Below are 20,755 nucleotides of genomic sequence, written 5' to 3'. Positions count from 1 at the left end.
AGATACATATATCTGCAATAACTGCCAAAGATTATGTAAATCTCAGATTGGACTATTTAGTCACATGAGATTTGCAAATCATCTTACATCATAGGCTTCAATTTCCACTGTCTCTCACAGACGAAAGGATGCCAATTACTTTGAGTCTATCACAATAAGGGATGTTTTCTAATCCTTTAATCATTCTCATGGCTGTTCTCTTAACCCTCTCCAGTTTATCAACATCCTGCTTGAATTCTTATTGCCAGAAATGGACACAGTACTCCACCAGTGGTCACATCAGTGCCGGATATAGAGGTGAAATAACCTCTCAACTCCTACTCAAGATTCCCCTGTTTATGCATTCAAGGATCACATTAGCTCTCTTGCTCTCAGTAACGCACTGTGAGTTCATGTTCCACAGCTCCTAAATCTTTTTCAGTCACTGCTTCTCAGGATAGAGTCCTGCATTCTGTAAATATGACCTGCGTTCTTTGTTCCTAAATGTATAAATTTACCTGTATTAAAATGTATATTGATTGCTTGCAGCCAGTTTACCAGGCAGTCCAGATCAATATGAATCAGTGACCTGTTCCCTTCATTATTTACCATTCCCCCAATTTTTTTTTGTCATCTATAAACATTATCAGTGATGATTTTATGTTTTCTTCCAGGTCACCAATAAAAATGTTAAATACCGTAGGGCCAAAACCTATCCCTGCAGGACTCCACTGGAAATACTCACCCACTCAATGACAATTCCCCAATTACAATTCCATTTTGAATCCTATCAATTAGCCAGTTTTTTTCCATTTAATATGTACCGTGTTAATTTTACACTGTTCACATTTTTAATCAAAATGTCAAATGCCTTACAGAAGTATATTGCCTCAACACTTCTATCTTCAGCATCCAAACTTGTGATCTCATCAATAAAGATATCAAGTTAGTTTGACAAGATTTATTTTCCTTAAACCCATGTTGATTTGCATTAATTACATCATCCTCTTTTCATTCTTTATTGATTGAGCCCCATATCAGCCACTCCATTTTTTGGTCCGAGATTGATGTCAGACTGACAGGCCTATAATTACCAGAGTCATCCCATTTACCCTTTGTGAAGGGGTCAGCTTACTACTTTGCATCTCTTCATAGCCAGGCATGGTGCAGCATCTCTCTCCTGGAGGATGCGGCTGCTGGCTTCTCTGCCTCTGCAGTGGCATGTCTCCTCCTGTGACTTTTCCCTCCAGCCAGGTCACTTCCCCTTTCTGGGATAGTCCATAAAAAAAACAAGGGAAATTAACACAAACAGACTGAGTTAGTAGAGAGAGGGGAAAATGCCTCCCTCAGAGCGTATCAGAATTAGGTCCTCCCTTCCCTCAGGAAAAATCCTGTCTTTCCTCAGAAACTGCGAGTTAAAGGTCTGTTCCCTTCCCTTGTGTGCCCACAAGTGAACTGTTCTGCTTCCCTTTTCAGTCATCCTCCAGCTTGTGCATGTCTTGCAAGTGTGGTAGGAAGGAGTTGACTGAGCCCCTTGTTCTCCAGTGTGGGGTTTCTATATCCCATCATACCTTTTAAAAAAATTGGCATAAGATTAGCTTTTATCTCAACTTCTGAAACCTCCTCAGTGCTCCAAGACTTATTGAAAGTCAACATTAGTGGTCCAGCAAGCTCCTTTATCAGCTCTGTTAGAAGTCCTGGATGCAAATTATCTGAAGCTGCTGATTTAAAAATGTTTCACTTTAGTAGCTTCTATTTAACATTCTTCAGAGATACTAGTGAAATGGAGAATGTTATCAGCACACATGCACCCACACACTCTCCTCACACAGGGAGTTAAAGATACAAAAGGGGACATGGTTTCATCAGCCCCTCAGGTTCTTCCACTAATTTGTGAATCCCTAACCAGAAATTATAACCAAGTGGCAAAGATGGATGATGAGTATGGATCTGTATGGGCAGTCTTGTCAAAGAATCAATTATTAATGGTAAATATCAGTTGTTCTCCTTCCAAAACTGCCTATATGGATTCCCCACTTTTGCAAGATTAACAAGCAGTAATGACCTTTCAGGAGGTGGGTCCAGGAAATAAGCATGAAAAATGACTATATGATGGCTCCCCTGGATTTGGCATTTGCAAGTGTCTTATTCTCTTAAATAAATAGGAAGTATTTATTGTCTGATTTTTCCTAGACACAGAGAATCCTCTAGTCTGCAGTCATGACCATTGGGTTTACCATGCCCAGAAAACCACATAGGCTTCTCATTTGTCAAAGATATTGGTGCCTGCACTCTTCCCCCATATGCTAAGCTCTGGGGAAAGGTTAGAGCCTCTTGAGTTTAGCTAGCAACTCCTGACCTGGATCTCAGTGGAGGCTCAGTGGGGTACAGTTGTTGCTGCCTGCCAGCATCCTTATCCCTGAAGGCAAGAGAACTGTCCCCCATTACCACCCTAGAGATCAGTCTGACCAGGGAGGGCCCCTCGTGCCATGAGCAGATAGGCTGAAGGTACTCATTAGTGACAATAAATGGCAATCAGTTCACCCACAATACCTGATGAGGGAACATCACTGTTCAGCATATCCATGAACAAAAGGGAGGAGGCTGCGGGGTTTGCTGCCAGAGATTAGCGAAAGGGGATCCACCTTGCATCTGTGAACCTGTTGAACTATTGAACCCTCTCCTCTGCCCACTGTACCACGTGCTTAGAATGCAGCTGAGCCTTTTCTGTTCCTGGTAACCTCCAGTAACTAATAGCTATCTACAAGGTAGGAATGACTATTCCCAGTCATTAGAGGTTCTAATCTGAGTGGACAGCATCACATTTCTGAACTGGACCATGATGTCAAGGTCCAGATTCTCTTCTGCAAGATCCCCTAGCTCTTTTTCTAGGCTTACTACTTTGAAGAATAAGACAAAAGCAGGAGAAATCACATTATTTCTATCCAGGTTGTTTTATTTAAATTACTTGAGCAAATAGTAATGAACTTTGATTATTAAAAGTTTGCACCTTGCCTTACATATATTTGGTAGAATAATAATTATGTTACCAAACTGCCTGTCTTTACAGATTTACCCAGCCAAACATAAACATGGATCCTCAGTTTAGACTATGGTTAAGTTCCACACCAGATCCTTCTTTCCCCATACCTATCCTGCAAAAAGGTTTTAAGGTAAGAGTCGATACAATTTGCTAGAACACCACAATCTGAAAGTTGCTCTGGTTTTAACTGTGAATACTCAATTTGAATATTTCAAATTTCTCATTCTAATATTAATATTAATATTATCTTAACAAGAACCAGAGCCAAACCAAAACTCTGCACTTCACTACCCAAGCTTCATGAGGGAACTCAACTCCACTTCCTCCAATCTGTGCACCTAAAGCCCAATTCTAATCTGAATTAGTTGGCCTTGTTTCTCCATATAAAAAGGAGATGTTCTTCCTTAAGAAACGTCCCTATGGGTGCTTCATTTTAGGTGTCGGCACATCCTTGCGTCATCTATCGGAGATTTCTTTTGCTAGCAGTGATTGTCAGGGTTGTGCGTGCACCGCACGAGTCTCGCAGCACCATTGGTGCCCTTTTCAGCACACACGACCCGACCTCCTCAGTTCCTTCTCAACCTCCGCAGTCCAAAATGAAGACTCCAGCAGTTCCTTGCAGCTTGTCATAGTTAGTTGTTTGTAGGCAGTTAGTCAGTTTTTCCCTCAATTTTAGCTTAGTTTTACCTCATTTACTTGTTTAAAAAAATTTTTTTTAAGTTAAACCAACCGTTAGACTAGTTAGTCTCTTCCCATTACTGAAGCAGTGCACCATGCCAAGCTCACCCAGCTTCAAAAGATGCGCCTCCTACAGAGATGCAATGCCTGCATCTGACAGGCATTCTGAGTGCATCAGATGCCTGGGAGAGGGACATATATCTCAAAAATGTCCCCACTGTAAAAACCTAAAGTCTAGAGTCAGATGAGATAGAGATCTGCAACTGAAATTAATACTAATGGAGAGATCTCTCAGACCTGGCTGTGACCCGGGTCAAGAAAAAACGGTCTCACACAATAAGACCAATAGAAAAAGGCACTTAACCCCACCTGACACTGATCACAAGAAGAGGAAATCTCCAACCTCAGTGAGCAAACAAATGAGTGCCAAAAAACCTACAGATCCCTCGGGTACATTGACTAGCACAGTGTCCAAACAGCCTTCTCGCTCCAGCACGGAGCAAAAGGAAAAATCAGGGCACCCCTACTCAAATACAGTACCGCCAAAGTTAATGATCCCTAAAACAGTGAAAACCATCACTATGCTGGCACCGATAGAAATCTTGGTGCCGACCAATGTCACAGCACCGATAACTGCCGAGTCTCAAAACCCAGCACCACCAGCACTGACAATATCCTCGGCACTGAGTTGATTCTGGTACCAGCATCAGTGCCAGCACCTACCATGGCACCAACAACACTGGCGCCAAGAAAACATACTGAAAAGTGCAGGCACCACGAATGAGAGGAGGAATTCTTAACATCCTCCTCCATTTTCCCATGATACGGCACAGATACCTCTCCTGCGCAATTCTCTCAGAATGAGCCCATGTCATCTATATCCTTTTCAAGCGAGGATGACTATGATGGGGAAGATTCTCTCCTCAACAGTCCTCTCCCAAGGTGCAGGTACTTAAACAACATCCTCACTCTAAGATTCCACCACATCCATGGTTTGGATCCTCATGGTTTGGCCCACCTGCTCCTTACCACATGCAGCGGCCGAGATGGGATAGTGGTCTACTTACTCCGCTCCCTGCAGAAGACCATCCATCTCCATGCACATAGAACCAGGTCACCACCTAAATCAGCCCCAACAGTAACTGAGCCAGAGGCACCGGGAACCACAGAGAACAGCATTCAACAGGAGACATCACCACCCCCTCACAATTCATCCTCCTCCCCAGATGAGGCCATAATCCCTCCGCCTCCTACCACCGCTGAAGACTTTAAACAATTCCAGGAACTGTTTAAAAGAGTGGCGGATAATTTAGAGATCCCACTCCAGGAAATAGCAAAATTACAGCATAAACAGTTGAAGATTTTGCAAACTTCATCTTCCTCAAAAATCATCCTCCCCATGGATGATGCCCTGATGGAACCTGCCAATAACATCTGGCAAACACCGGCCACCATTCCTCCCACCTGCAAAAGGGCTGACAAAAAATATTACATCCCTGCAAAAGACACAGAATATCTTTTTACCCACCCACCACCCAACTCTCTGGTTGTAGAAGCAGCCAACCAGAGTAGTAAACAGTAATACCATAAATCCACACCTCACGACAAAGATGATAGAAGACTTGACTTATTGGGAAGAAACGTATATACTTCAGCAACCCTGCAATTAAGAGTTGCAAATTATGCAGGCTTATTAGCAAATTACGACCACAACAACTATGCGAGATCATCAAAATTTATTAAACACATACCAGATAACAAGAAAGAATAATTTCAAGCCATCATAAAGAAAGGACAACTGGTCGCTAGGACGGCACTACAAGCCTCCCTCAATATTGCCAATACCGTGGCCTGATCTGTTACAACAGTGATAGTCATGCTTAGATCTTCGTAGTTACATTCAGCAGATCTGCCTAAACAACTGCAGACCACCATAAAGGACCTTCCTTTTGATAAGAAGAAGCTATTTGCCAAAAAGACAGACGAAGTCATGCACATGATGAAGGACTCTCATGCCACTTTCTGCACCTTTGGCATTTACACACACGTAATGAAAAGGAAACCATTTAGATACCAGCCTTACAACTCCAAGTACCAATACCACCCACAACACAGGAGACATGACCCACCGCGCAACAGGCAACAAATGCAACCATACAGACAATCCAACCAGCAGCCATCAACATCCCAGGCTACCCCCACTAAACCTCAATTTTGGGGGTTTGGTCGAGGGCTTGCTCGACCTCCCCCAGTTTCTAGAACCACAGACAAATACCATCCTCTTCAACCATTGATTACACCCTTTCTACCACTCTTGAGCAAACATCACAATGGACAAGTGGGTCTTAGAAATTGTCAGTTCGGGATATATCATCCCCTTCATCTCCAACACCTACCCCCTTCCCCATCCCTCTTCAGTGATTCATCTTCATGAGCACCTATTGTGACAAGAAGGCGAACATCTGCTACAAAGAGGTGCTATAGAACACATTCCCTCTCAACACACAGGCAGAGGTTTCTACTCTCCATATTTCCTGACCCTGAAGAAAACTGGAGGTTGGAGTCCAATTCTATACCTCAGAAACCTGAACAAATTTAGAAAGGTTCAAAAATTCAGTATGATCACTTTCTCTACAATAATTCCAGCTCTGGAACGGGGGGACTGGTTCACAGCCCTCGACTTTCAGGATGCATATTTCCATGTTGCTATTCATCCTGCTCAGAAGAGATTCCTCAGATTTATACTAGGAACCAATCATTATCAATACATGGTGCTATCCTTTGGCCTTTCCACTGCCCAAGGGTTTTCTCCAAAATACTTGCCATCATCACAGCACACCTATGCAGGAAGGGAGTCACTATATTCCCCTATCTGGACGACTGCTTAATAAAGGCATGCAGCCAATTGCAAGCCATTCAAGCAGTATGACTCTCAACCACGCTCTTCCAAAAACTAGGGCTGATGATGAAGGTAAAAAATCTACCTTAGAATCAGTTCAACAAATAGAGTTCATAGGGGCACACCTAAACTCCCTTACAGACAGGGCATCCCTACCAACACACAGATTCAAGGTTATAGTGAACCTATCTGCAATACATAACAGCCCGACCATAACTGTCCACGTGTCTCCAATTGCTAGGACATATGGCGGCAACCACCTTTGTAGTGCAACATATATGATTCCACATGCAGGCTCTACAACTATGGCTCTTGACAGTATACAGGCCTCACAGACAGTCACTCCTCAAAATAGTATCGATGCCGAACAAAATCAAACAATCACCGAGTTGGTAGGCACATCCCCTCAATTTAACATTGGGTATTCCATTCACACAAAAAACACCCTTGATTATTATTTGGATGCATCCCTCATAGGCTAGGGAGCACATCTACAGGGACATACAGTCCAGGGGAAATGGTCCACACATGAAACAACCCTGCACATAAATTTACTAGAGCTCCGTGCAGTTTGCAACGCTTGCCTCCACTTCCTATCTTGCATAGCAAACAAACTCATAAAGATCATGACAGACAACATCGCATGCATGTTTTACATCAATCGACAAGGAGGAGCAAGACCAAGTCCCTTTGCACAGAAGCCATAAAATTTTGGAACTGGTGTATACGCCTCAATATCAACATTTCAGTGGCCTACTTACCTGGAATCTGGAACATCCCTGCAGTCTTCTTCAGCAGGATGCTCACCAATGACCATGAGTGGGAGCTACACACTGGACTTCTGGATAAACATTTTCCAACAATGCATATACCCCACTTTAGATCTATTCTCTACGACATACAACCACCAATGTCCCCACTTTTGCTCAAGAGCTGGTATAGGGAATGGATGATTGGATTGATTCTCAGTTGGAGCAGGAATCTCCTGTATGCATTCCCACCAATTCCTCTAATAACCAAGACCCCACATAAAATAAGACAGGACAAAGCAACAGTAATGATGATAGCACCAGCATGGGCCAGACAACCATGATTCACTTACCTGATGCAGATGTCAGCCCGGACACCAATCCCTCTCCCACTCCTCGAGGATTTCCTATCCCAGGACAAGGGATGCATCGTCCACCCAGATCTGAAGAAGTTACACCTAACAGCCTGGTTCCTAACTAGTTTCAACAGGCAAAACTAGAATGCTCAGAATCAGTAAAACATGTATGACTGAAAAGCAGAAAACCTTCCATGAAGAAGGCTTACCTCCAAAAATGGCGCAGATTCACTTCCAGGTGTCAGCAGAAGCAGATCACCGCCATATCTGCACCAATCCCAGCCATACTCAAATACCTTCCCACCCAAAAGGAAGCAGGGCTATCAATTAGTTCTCTCAAAGTGCACTTAGCATCTCTCACAACTTTCCACAACCACAGAGACGACAACACCATTGTCACACATCCAATCGTGAAATGTTTCATGCCAGGCATGCAGAATTTATATCCAGAGATTTGTCCCCTTACATCACCATGGGACCTCAACCTAAACCATTAAAAACCATCACTATACTATCATTTGAACCATTAGCGACCTGCTTTGTAATGTATATGTCAATGAAAGTATTGTTCTTAGTGGCCATAAACATCAGCAAGACATGTAGGTGAACTCCAAGCACTCGTGGCCCATCCATTTTACACAATATTCCACAAAGATAAGGTGACCCTTAGGCCCCCATCCAAAATTTATTCCCAAAGTCATGTCACCTTTCCACTTAAATCAACCTATCCATTTACCCACTTTTTGTCCAAAACCCACCCCATGCCAACCCACAGGAGGCACTTTTCCATACCTTAGACGTGAGATGGGCTATCGCATTCTACCTTGATAGAACAAAATCATTTAGATCACCGGTTCTCAACCTTTTTTTCCCCGAGTACCACTCGGGTCAGGTACAGTCAGGTCAATTACCACTTGACCTGACTGTACCTGACCTGAGTACCACGCGGGAAAAAGGGGGGGGAACTTTCGGCGGCGGCTGGGTTTTGCGGCGGCAGGGGGAAGGGGGGGCTTTTGGCAGAGGATTCGGCGGCGCGGTACGGCTTGCGTACCACCCAGCCTTCTTCGAAGTACAACCGGTGGTACACATACCACCAGTTGAGAACTGCTGATTTAGCTCATCCCCTAAATTGTTTGTATCTATTGTGGATCGCTGCAAAGGAAAGGCCATATCCACACAAAGACTCTCAAAGTGGATTTCAGGCTGTATCCATGCATGTTATGAGCAATCACGTATCCTACCACCACAAATGATCAGAACACATTCCACAAAGACTGTGTCTACATCCACAGCCTTCCTGAAGAAAGTACCAATTCTAGAAATCTGCAAGGCAGCTACCTGGGCCTCAGCCCACACCTTTACCAAACAATTGCTATTGACCAACTGGATCAGATGCAGGGGTTGGTCTCTCAGTACTCTCCTCCATACAACCCCTCAGCTGCAAAGTCCCTCCAATCATCGAGGGATACTGCTTGAGAGTCACCTAAAGTAGAGCACCCACAGGGACACTACTCGAAGAAGAGAGGGTTACTAACCTTGTGCAGTAACTGAGGTTCTTTGAGATGCGTCCCCCTGTGGATGCTCCACTACCCACCCTCTTCTCCTCTGCTCTGGAGTCAATTTTTTAGGGCTTCACAGCAGAGAAGGAACAGAGGAGGTTGAGTCGCTCACGCGCGTGCTGAAAAGAGCACCAACAGTGCTGTGAGACTGGTATGGCACTCATGCAATCCAGACAAGCACTGCTAGCTAAAAATCTCCAATCAACGATGCGAGGACATGCCGATACCAAAAGTGGAGCACCCACAGGGACACATACCTCAAAGAACCTCAGTTACTGCACAAGGTGAGTAACCCTTTCTTTATAAAGACTACTTTGCTTAGTATAAATCTGTCCAACCAGTGAAGATTTATTCCTCCCCTCCTCACCTGAGCTGAATGTTGCAGTAACAAGAAACAGTAACAAGAAAAGAGTCAGAACTCAAACACCTGGATTTGTTTGTTTAACGTATTTTAAGTTCCAGAGTTTGATACAAATATATGTTGTAGCAATTAAATAAAATGAATATGTTCTAGGAGTAAATGGCATCACGAATAAAACACTTACTTTCATCTTGTTTCCCTGAAAGAGATTAATCGAAAGAATTTTTGTGGTCGCATCTTTTCTTGGTGGATGAGTGCTCTATTTTCCACTCTTTTTATTGAAATGGTTTTCTGAGACCACTTCATTTTTTTTATCTCACACACACACACACACACACACACACACACACACACACACACACACACACACACACACACACACACACACACACACACACACACACACACACACACACAGAGAGAACTGATTTTTTGGAAGGGCCTGTGGTTGACATGGGTGGGCACAAGCCTTGCGTCACAAGGAAGACAGAGGCTGATAAAAACATGGGATAAATTGCTTAAAATCTGATTGGGTGGCCTTGCTTTCAGAGTGAGTGGGCCATGGGCCACCCAGGCCCACCTGTAGCTACGCTGCTAATATACACATCCTTTAAGGCAATTAGGTTTACTCATTCTTGTGGCTAAGGAGAGCTGGATGGTGCTGTTGCGTCAGCTAGAGGAGGCTATTTGAGAAGAATGCAAAAAGTGGTCCATCCCCCAGATGTAGCATCCATAATGCTCTCAGCTCCTGATCAGAGCAAGTGATGAAACTTCATGTCTCATTCATTTTTCAGAAGACTATCCTCTAAAAAAAACCAGGTCTTAATACTGCAGATGAATTTACTTCAGTTTCTTTTTAGGGCAAAATATCAGCTGTGCTCCTCCCCAAAAGTGGTGGTTGTTCAATGGCAGAAATCCCACAGCTTAAACAATCGTGCTTCTTATATTACTCTAATGAGTAATTAGTCATAAATATAACATGTCCATGGTTTATTTTCACCTGCTCAATGATCAATAGTTCCACTTTAATTCTTAAATGTATGGTCACATAAGCACCATGATGGCAAAACAGAATAATTTCTGCTGAATATTGTGATACTCAAATTTCAGAAAAAATATGTATATGAATTATTATTTATAATATTAATTAAAATATTTCTTCAGAGGCAGTGTAATTGAAAACTAATGAGTTATATATTTACATATTTTTATATTTACATATATCCTACAGAATATTGTGTAATTTTTCAGGTAAAGTGCCCCCCCATGCAAAAATGGTGGAAATAACAGTGTTTAATCCCACCGGTTTTCAGAATGATATTTGTAATCAGCCATCGCTGTAATCTAGATTTTTTTAAAATGGCCTCTGTATTCCTACTTGTGGAATTCAAACTCCCCTGACATCAAGCTGCAGAATTTTTCTAGAAAATGGCATCCATGGAAGGGGGAATAGTCTCATCTGCCTTTCAGTTCTTTTTTAACTGCTGAATGTGTAGCAAGCTTGAATCACAATCTTTGTGATGCTTTCCTCATCTTCTTCTTTCTTTTGATTCTATCATTTGTGACTATTTTCTTTTTAGTTAGTTAGATTAACAGTTAGTAGGTTTCTTCAGTCTGAAGAATAAAGAAGAAATGGTACCCAAGGGCACATCTGAATGACCTGGAGGAGTGGGAGGGCCACCTCAAACTCTCCTACTGACAGGAGAGATTCCTCAGGCTCAGTTGACTTAAGTCTGGCAATGTGTAAATCCAGCATCAGCTTTGGCCATCCATTAACCTAAAGTGACTGTGTCCCTGGTTTAAGCCACATCCATCTCTCTGGTATTATCTCAGTGAGCTCTGTGCCAAGGTCCTAGTGCCAACCACCACCAAGGTCCCTGGATCCCTCCTGGTCAATCTAATTCAGTATGTAGTACCAACACAGTTGATGTAGTGCCAAGGTCTCCTGGATCCCTCCAGGTTGACCTATTCATCACTAAGATACAGCACCCTTGTTGTGGTGTCAAAGTCCCCATACTCCTCTGGGTCAGTTTAATTCCAGCACCCTTGATGTGATGCTAAATTCCCCTGCATCTCTCAGGGTCAACCTAATTTGATGCTGAGGTCCCAACACTGTTGACTTAGCATCAAGATGCCTGGATCCTTCTGAGTTGACCTATTCAGCACTGAAATTCCAGCACACTTGATGAGATGCATAGGTCCCTGGGTCCCCCCGGTCAACCTATTCAGCACTGAGGTCCCAGTATTGTTGATACATAGATGATTTTCCTGGGTCCCACTGGATTGACTGAATTTGTTGCTGATATTCTGGTACCATCAGTTCAGTTCCAAGCTCTCCAACTCCAGGTTGACCTAATTTGGCACCAGCATCCTAACACATGGAATGACACCAATGTATTTTGTATCTTGTTGACCTATTAGTGCCAAATTTTCAACACCATAGACATCCCTGAATTCATCCAGGTCAACCAAGTCCAGTGCCTAAGATCCAGAATCATGAATCACTTGATGAAGTAGTCTGGTGCCCATTAGATATGGCACTAATGTTCCCACAATAATCTGCATCATCTGAATTTGGTGCTAACGTTTCAGCTCTGTTATCTGGTGTACCACTTGCCGAAAGGGGTCCAGCACTAGTATAAATAGTGTCAGGTTCTTGTATCCTTGTGGGCAGATGGGATCGAGGGCTGATGATTTGGCATAATGAATTCTGTTGAGCCACTTGCTTCGAGTGGCTCAATGCACTGTATAATCAGCACTTAAAATCAACCTAAGTTGAAGTAGTTCTGTACCCAACTCAAGTGGCTCAGATGGATCCTCAGATCCAGCTGAACTAATATAATTCAGTGGCAAGATCCAGTGCCGTTAATTGGGTAAGCCATTTGACAAAGTGGTTTGATGTCCAGTGTCAGCAATACTTGTGCCCTGATTTGCTCAGGATAACCAGGTCCCAATGCCAGCATGATTCACTGTCCAAAGTACCACTTGCTAAAGGATTATTAAATATCAGTGTCAACAAGTATCCCTGATTTGTCACAGATTCAGCAGAATCACATATTATGCTTGACCTAAAAATATCACAAGTGGCTCATAGGTTCCGAGACCTATCTGTATTTACTCACATTGGTTCTGAGAAGCTAGCACCATTAACTCTATAGGTGGCACCATAGTCCTCTGATCTTTTTTTTTTATTTTTTTTTTTTTTTTGGGGGGGGGGGGGGGGGAGGAGCTGTTGAGTCAACATCCCTAAAAATAATGTGTGTCCACTATCCTGGTCTAAATTAAACTGCATTTCCTCAAATCTCTTTTACATCCTTATTAAGACGTGCCAAGTGTTAATTCCCCTAGATATATCAAAAGTATTCAACTAATCTGAACATTGCAGGCCTTCTGTCATTTTTGTAGCATTTGCACAGCTGTTTCTTAAAGCCCTGTATGTAAATATATTGAAACAGAAATGTCCTTTGCTGAGGTCTGATATGGGAGAGTAAAATTATCATCACTTCCAACATTTTCTTCTATTGCAATCTACAGCTACTGCTCATGTTGGCAGTTTGCAGTCCTTGTTCACCTGGAACTTCTCATCCCACCTTCCTTGGGAGTTACACAATTTGCTAATCTCTCACAGTGGGAATACACGGAGGCCACTCAAAAAGAGGTTACGTACCATTAACTTTTGTTCTTTGAGAGTGCTGCTGTTCCTGCATATTCACACTCCCTACCCACCTTCCCCTCTTCTTTGGAGGCTCAGGGAAAGAATTCCAAAATTAGCAAAGGAACTGAAGGGTGGTTGGGGACACACCCTCTTTTATACCCTTGGAATCCTCTGGGGCAGGTGGGAAGGCAGATATCATGACTGGGGTTCGGCAAGTCAGACCTACAAGTCAGAGTTAGGAGTCAGTAAACTGGGCCAAGGGTCAGAACCAGAGTTGAAGTCAGGGGTTGAGCCAAGTATCAGAGCTGGAAATCAGAGTCAAAGACCAGGACATAGATTAAAAACAAGGCAGGAAGGCAAGCACCAGGGACAGGTCAGGAAAGCATGGCTCAGGAGTCAGGCTAGAAGGCTGGGTCCAATGTAGCAACTATCCAGGAACTCACCCAGTTGCAGAGAACTTCCTGTGCCTCCTGCTGACCTAAATAGTGCAGTCAGACCAATAGGTGGGGCCAGGCATTCATCCAATCAGGACTTCCATTACCGATGCCTTTGGTAGGGCTAGGGCTCCATTAGCCACTGAGCCCACCAGTTACTAGCAAGCTGGCAGATGGTAGCCAAAATGCAAAGTTTGCTTGGGGACCCAAGGAACTTGGTTCAAGACCTGTGGCTCCTTGTCAGGAAACAGGTGAGTGGCACCAATGGATATTGATCACTAGTAAAATTCCACATCTCAATGCAAAGGGAATTGTATCTCACAAGTGTGAGAGAACACTTTCCAAGAACAAAAGTTAGTTGTAAGTAATCTCTCTTTCTAATTGATCATATTCAATTTAATAAGTAATCCACTAAAAAAGGAAAAGGAGTTTGTTAGATTTGTTTTGCTCTCATCAATCTGCCTGCAGCATATTGGTCAGAAAATATAACAAGTGTAATACACTTGCTTTGTCTCCCACTTTTCTTTTTTGAAGATGGCAATAGAACCACCTCTGGGTCTGAAGGGAAAATTACTTCAGACATTCGGATGCAGTGGCAGTGGAGAGGTAACAGAAATTATCTTCAACAAGGCTGAATGTGGCCTATCGTGGAAAAAGCTAGTGTTTAGCCTGTGTTTCTTCAATGCTGTAGTCCACGAAAGAGAGAAATATGGAGCTTTGGGCTGGAATGTCCCATATAAATTTAACTCTTCAGATTTAGAAGTAAGTACTTTGCAAAAAAAAAAAAAAAAAAATGCCACCAAACAAACAAACAAAAAGTTATCTGGAACTCTGATTCTCAGGTTCATGCTTATGCTGGGTCTGAGCTGGAACACCTAGTCTGATCCCCCAAGAACACAAATTCATTGTCTCAGGCCCGTCACTAGTTTATACTGTACTTTGATTCTAAGTTTTCCTATTCAGTTTCTGGGAGACAAAATCCCAGTAAGTTTAAAATAAAAAGTAAACACTCCAGATTCAGGCCTGGGAAAAACCTAGTGATCATTAAGTATTGATGGTGTAGAAGAGTAAAGAGTTAAAAGCTGGACAAGTGGCCAGGCCTAAATTACAGGGAACAGGGTCATGGCAAGGGCATATCTTGTTTCTGTGAATTTCAGTTAGAGTCTATTATCTCTCTTCTTCTCCTGTCATCTGGGCAGGGAATAAGTTTATCGGCATTCCTGTGCAAGGTCTTGGTGGGAGGAAAAAGCATTATCTTCTTCCTCCCCTTGGCATGCCTTTGTTTTAAAGAATGTTAGTGTAAAATTTATAGGTTTTTAAGGTGATGTGCCTGACCTCTGTGTGGTAATCCTGTAAACAACAAACGGGTGGGTATAATTATATTCATTATGTAGTTATTAATATTCATTTTATAGTTGTTAATGTAACCAAATAAGGGTCTATGGGGAGTTGCTGGAAATGTATATATTTACATACTGTTATGGATAAAAGAATTGTAAAGTAACCCCTCGTTGCTCACTCCCGGCGTGTAGGTGGAATGAGCAGACAATAAAAGGTTCCGTCTCCACAATCCACCCCCGGGACAACCTGTTTGATTATTTCTAACAGATGGATGTGTCTGAAAGAGAGAAGATTATGGAAGACCACCATGTATAATTTTTCCCTACGATACAGAAAGGGTACCCAATATGCCTTCCAGTACCACTAGTGCGGGAGATCATGAAAACTCTGGGGAGAAACAAAGACTCCATTATGCCTGATACCAACAAGTAATTGTTCTTCTTTGAGCACTGCACATGTGGATCCCACTCATGGTGTGTTGGGCACCTCAATGCAATAGCCTGGAACATTTTCACTGGCACTGTGCAGTACGGGTGACACACACTCCCCTTCCCAAGGATATAAAGAGCACTGAGATAACAACTGCCACTCAGTTCTTTGCAACCACCCTGGGCAGAATAGATGGAACAACATTAATATACCTTTTATAGTTACTTGTTGCTTAGGTAAGATAGTAGTTACTTTTTAGTAATTGTAACTTTAGTGTTTAGTAGAGTTACTGTTAATTTAATTTTTTTTAAAGGGTACATTTTAATTTTGTTTTTTGTTCTCAGGTGGTAGACTTAGTTTAGATATGACAATTCTGAGATCTATTGTGATAATTGGGTCTACAGATTTACCCTAATTTGTGGGCTCAATTGTAAAAAATATGTGAACGTTCGTAATATGTCATAACAACAAATGTTCATGGGAACCAGTACAAAAGAAAGACAGAAACTGAATTTGTCCAAACTAAAAGGCTTCATATAACTCAAGGACTGTGTTAAGATCATGCTTGGTAAACAAGAAGAGTGTGGAACCAGAAATCAGTGAACCAAAACTGGTGTATCAGAAAATAGATTGGTGGACAATGTAATGGCAGGACAGGCTATTCCACCCAACCTCCCTTTGTGGGAGACTGAGGAGAAATTGGTTACTGGAGCAAGCTTCACCATCACACCTGCTTCCCCCATCAGTTCCTGGGACCCTGGGCCTTCATCTTTCTGATCCTGAGAGGTGTCCTGACCAGACCAAGGCAGAGAGAGGGACCCAGGTGACATCACTACCTCTACTGGCTCTAGCTGACTCCCAATACCATCTGAGATGAAGTGGGATCAGACTTCAACAGCAGTAACAGCTCCAGCCCATCTCAGCTAATTTCTTCCCTTTTCCCCAAAAGGACAGTTATTACCATCAAAGAGACTGTCGCGCTAAGAGTGTGTTTTCTTTGTAAAATCTCTCTCCAACAAAAAGGAAAGAGAACAAGAGATGTTGCTAAAATGAAAACCTTATTAAATACTTTATATTTCAAATACTTTATATATTTTTCTTTTTCTTCAGCTTTAATAGAAGATTAAAAGGATTTTTCATCTTGTGTTTGCCATAGTACTAAGCAAGTGGAGGACTCTGTATAGCAAACCCCGAACCTAGTTTAATACTGGACACAGACTGAACTATGTTAACACCTTTGGGCACAACAGATACCCAGGGTTTATATTATGCCCCTTCTGTGAGGGGCAGACTGTGGGGCTATTCCCCCAACAGACATTCATGACAAGTGTCTTTATTGCCTGGGGGAAGAGCACAATGTTGCTAAGTGTGCAATCTGCAAATCTTTAAAGAAACACACACAGGCTATGTCTTCACTGACAGCGGCAAATTCGCCACCGTCATATCGACTTATTTGATTTGATTGAGCGGTCAGCGAAGACCCGCTCAGTTGATCCAGAAATCGACGTAATAAGACCACCTTCTCAAGTGGGGTAGTGCTGCGTCAACAGGAACGTGGTTCCCGTCGGCACCATGCAGTGAAGACAGCCTGCAGAACAGAAGCACAGAAGTAAATGGGAGTTACACAAGTTTTTTGCGTAGTTTGCGTAACTCCAGTCGACTGCCGCCAAATCTCCGAGGTAAGTGTAGACAAGCCCTCAGAAAGAAAGACAATCTTGGCTAAAGCTCTTTATTATGGGACAGTCCATGAGAGCACTTTCAGATCCTGAATAGAGATGGAGCTCAGGAAGTTCCTCTCTAGCAGCACAATCCTTCAGTGCTCTGGTTACAAGTGACATGACTCCAAGTTTAAAAGGAACAGGAAGACCTGAGGAGGTTTCCTGAACACTTTCAGAGCAGTCAAAGATCCTTGCTGTCCAAAAAGGGAGAGACTTCAAATCCGTTACTCAGCACTGCTCTCCATCTCTGGTACCTGACAGGAGAAAGTTACACGCAAAGGATTTTTTAAAGTTATGCCAGAACCCTCAATGTCACATCAATATAAAAGGCATTCAGAACAGAGATCTCATAGAAGAGAAGATTCTAAAACTGCAGCTTGTCAATTTCTGCTCCTGCAACCAGCGATCAAATTGACCTGGCACCAGTTTATCAATGCACTGTGCCCCAGCACCAGCTCATCAATTACACTCTGCTTCAGCACCAGCAGTTTCAATACCTTTGGAGACTTCAAAGCAACAAGATGAAGCATAGGCTTCCTCATCAATGGATTTCTTGATTCCTTCCCTTGATGTTAGAATAACCCCAGAGCCTGTCACCTTTATTGCAAACTTTTCTTGTTTCCATACCATCTAAAACACCTCATCATGAGGGATCAAAGATACATGTAATGAAGATTTATCTTCATCAGCATAACAATAACACCCTCCCCCACCCGCACCTTCAATTGGAGATTTATCATGGCAGTGTCCATTTGCCTTGCTTGTATGTGTTTATCAGTCTCGTGTCCCATCCTGTTGTTATATAGCACTGATCAGGTGAACTGCCTTCAGTTCCTTCTCAACCATGCAGCATGAGACAGAGCTCTAGCAGTTGTCCCTTCAGATCTCCTCAACCTTACTGTTAGTTAGTGGTTGTGTTAGTGTTAGTGTTACTTCTTCATAGTTAATAGTATCCTCCATTCTATCTTCTTTCCTTAAAAACAAAATAAAAACACTTCTTTCTATATTCTATTTAGATAAGTTTTAGATAGTTAAATATTTTCTGCCTGCATGGTGATACCTGTTTCTCCAGGCTTCAAACACTCTTTATCATGCCAGGAGGTGACCCCAGAGTTGGATATTCACGTTGTATCCTGTGCCTCGGGGAGTCACATTTCTCAAAAGTGTAATCAAGAGCCAGGAAAAACAGAGAAATTAAGCTCTGCCTCCTTATGATGGAGAGTTCTCTACATCCATCCTCCAATCCAGGTCAAGGAACCCCCCTGCATGCCGGTCCCCAAGGAAGCCTGATGCCTCAGAGCCCTACACTTCCAGGGCACCCAAGAGAAACTCCTCTCACAAGCCCTCAAAGTAACATACCATGGGTTCACCAGGTAGTGATTCTACCTCTAAAACGTTGAGGACATCGCTTCCCTCAGCTACCCCAACACCTCCAGCTCTCCAGTCAGGTACCAACAAGGCTTCCAGTTCCTTTGGTACCCAGGGCATGGATAGGCCGCATGACAGAAAGGCTTTGGCTTAAGAGGGACCCTTGGTACTGGCATTGGACAAAGGCAGCAAGAAGAGCTCTTCATCTACTCCCTCAGTATTGAAGAAGCCCGTTCAGGCTCTAACCACACCTCCCTTGGAGCACACAAAGCACTCGACACCATCAAAGTCTACGGTACCGGCAACACCTCTGGCTTTGACCTCACACCAAATTCTTATCTAAGATCTCTTCTGCATTCCACCTCAGTAAGACAATCACTTGCCTGTCTTCTACCCCAAACTGCATCTGAATCCCCAGGATGCAATATTGCATATCCTGGATGTCAGAAGAGCTCTGACCTTCTATCTAGACAGAACAAAACCCTTCAGAAAGACCAACAAGTTATTCATCTCGAGAGCAGACACATCAAAGGTTTGGCAATCTCTAGCCAGAGACTTTCCAATGGATTTCACATTGCATTAACTCCTGTTACCAATCTCCTAACACTGAGCCACCCTCACTGATATGCACCCATTCAACAAGGTCCATTGCCTTCCTCAAAAATGTACCAATCATCAAAATATATAAAGCTGCCACTTGAGCTTGTGTGCATACATTCTTCAAACACTATGCAAACCACGACTTCACTCTGATATGATATTCAGCTTGATTGTACTTTCTGCGGTACTGGATTCAACTCCGAAGCCCCCTTCCACTTAGAGGGTACTGCTCAGTCATCACCTAGAGTGGAGCACCCATAGGGACACTACTCAAAGAAGAAATGGTTACTCACCTTTTGCAGTAACTGTGGTTCTTTGAGATGTGTCCCCCTATGGGTTCTCCATTACCCACTCTCCTTCCCCTCTGCTTCAGAGTTCTCTGCTATGGGGCTTTGTGATTGAGAAGGAACTGAAGGTAGTTCACCTGCACAGTGCTATATAACAACAGGATGGGGTCCAAAACTGACTAACATGAACACACAGACTGAACAGACACTGCTATGAGAAATCTTCGATTGCAGGTGCAGGGGATGCTATCATATCTACAGTGGAGCATCCATAGGGGGACACATCTCAAAAAACAAGTTACTGCACAAGGTAAGTAACCATTTCTTATCCCATCAGTAAAAGGATTGTCATCACCTGACTCAGATTCCTCTTTAGACTCCAGCAGCAGTCCTCCACCTAAGAATACAGCAAGTCAGTAAGAAGAAAAGAATAACAGAAAAGGCAATATAAACTAGCCTTATTATGAATGTAAAGGTTTAAATCCTAATTACTCTCCTTGGTATCCTCCAGATTAGGTGAATGTGTGAGACCCATAAGATCCTCAACTATGGCATTTAGACCCCCATGATCACAGTATCTACAACATTCAGGATAAGTTCCCCCACAATACATGGAACATACTTGTAAATCACTTAATTCAAGTTCTTGAGTCTCACACCATTCTCCTGCTTGGATTATGGATTCAGAAAATCAACAGAATTATAGTGATGACGAAATTCCAACTCTGGTGTGTCTCAAGTCACATTACTTCTACATCCATTCCACTACCACACTGTCACTTGTGCTAGCTTGACATCCTAGAACTAAAAACATTAGGATTATCTCTCAACTCCATAAAGGTGCATCTCGCAGCCATCACTGCCTTCCATCATAAGATGGACAGTTATTCTGTTTTCTCTCATCCTATCACAAGACTGGTTCTCAAGGGTATAAGTTACCTCTTATCACAAATCAGATGTCTTACACCGGCATAGGACGTCAACCTTGTCCAAGGCCTCCCTTTGTACCCATGGCCACCTGCTGTCTCTACACCTCTCTATGAAAACTGCATTCCTAGTGTCCTTTACTTCTCGGAGAGTGGGAGAGATAGAGGCTCTAATGGCGTACCCCTCCACCCCTTTACAATCTTTTTCAAAGACAAGGTTACACTACGATCACACCCCAAGTTCCTACCAAAAATATCTTCAGACTTCTATATAAACAAGTTTAACCACCTCTGAGTTTTCAAAACCCCACCAGGACAAAAGGGAGATGACATAACACACACTTGATGTCAGGGGAGCACTAGCCTTCTATTT

The 20,755-nt window shown here is 42.9% G+C and overlaps 1 protein-coding gene across 1 annotated transcript in view; it reads left to right on the top strand.

The window, feature by feature from the left end:
• The window catches only part of DNAH14 (dynein axonemal heavy chain 14), a 584,657-nt gene that overhangs the window by 495,175 nt on the left and 68,727 nt on the right, over positions 1–20,755 (top strand). The window contains exons 86-87 of the mRNA XM_067564773.1: positions 3,050–3,152; positions 14,248–14,475. Of these exons, the coding sequence (XP_067420874.1) occupies positions 3,050–3,152; positions 14,248–14,475 (331 nt within the window). The remainder of the gene's footprint in view (positions 1–3,049; positions 3,153–14,247; positions 14,476–20,755) is intronic.

Source organism: Emydura macquarii, unplaced genomic scaffold (assembly GCF_026122565.2).
Source record: "Emydura macquarii macquarii isolate MOO-44397 ecotype Brisbane River unplaced genomic scaffold, CSIRO-AGI_Emac_v2 contig_2676, whole genome shotgun sequence".
Classification (NCBI taxonomy): Eukaryota; Metazoa; Chordata; order Testudines; family Chelidae; genus Emydura; species Emydura macquarii.
The sequence above is the reverse complement of the archived record's forward strand: the minus strand, read 5'-3'. Positions and strand labels throughout refer to the sequence as shown.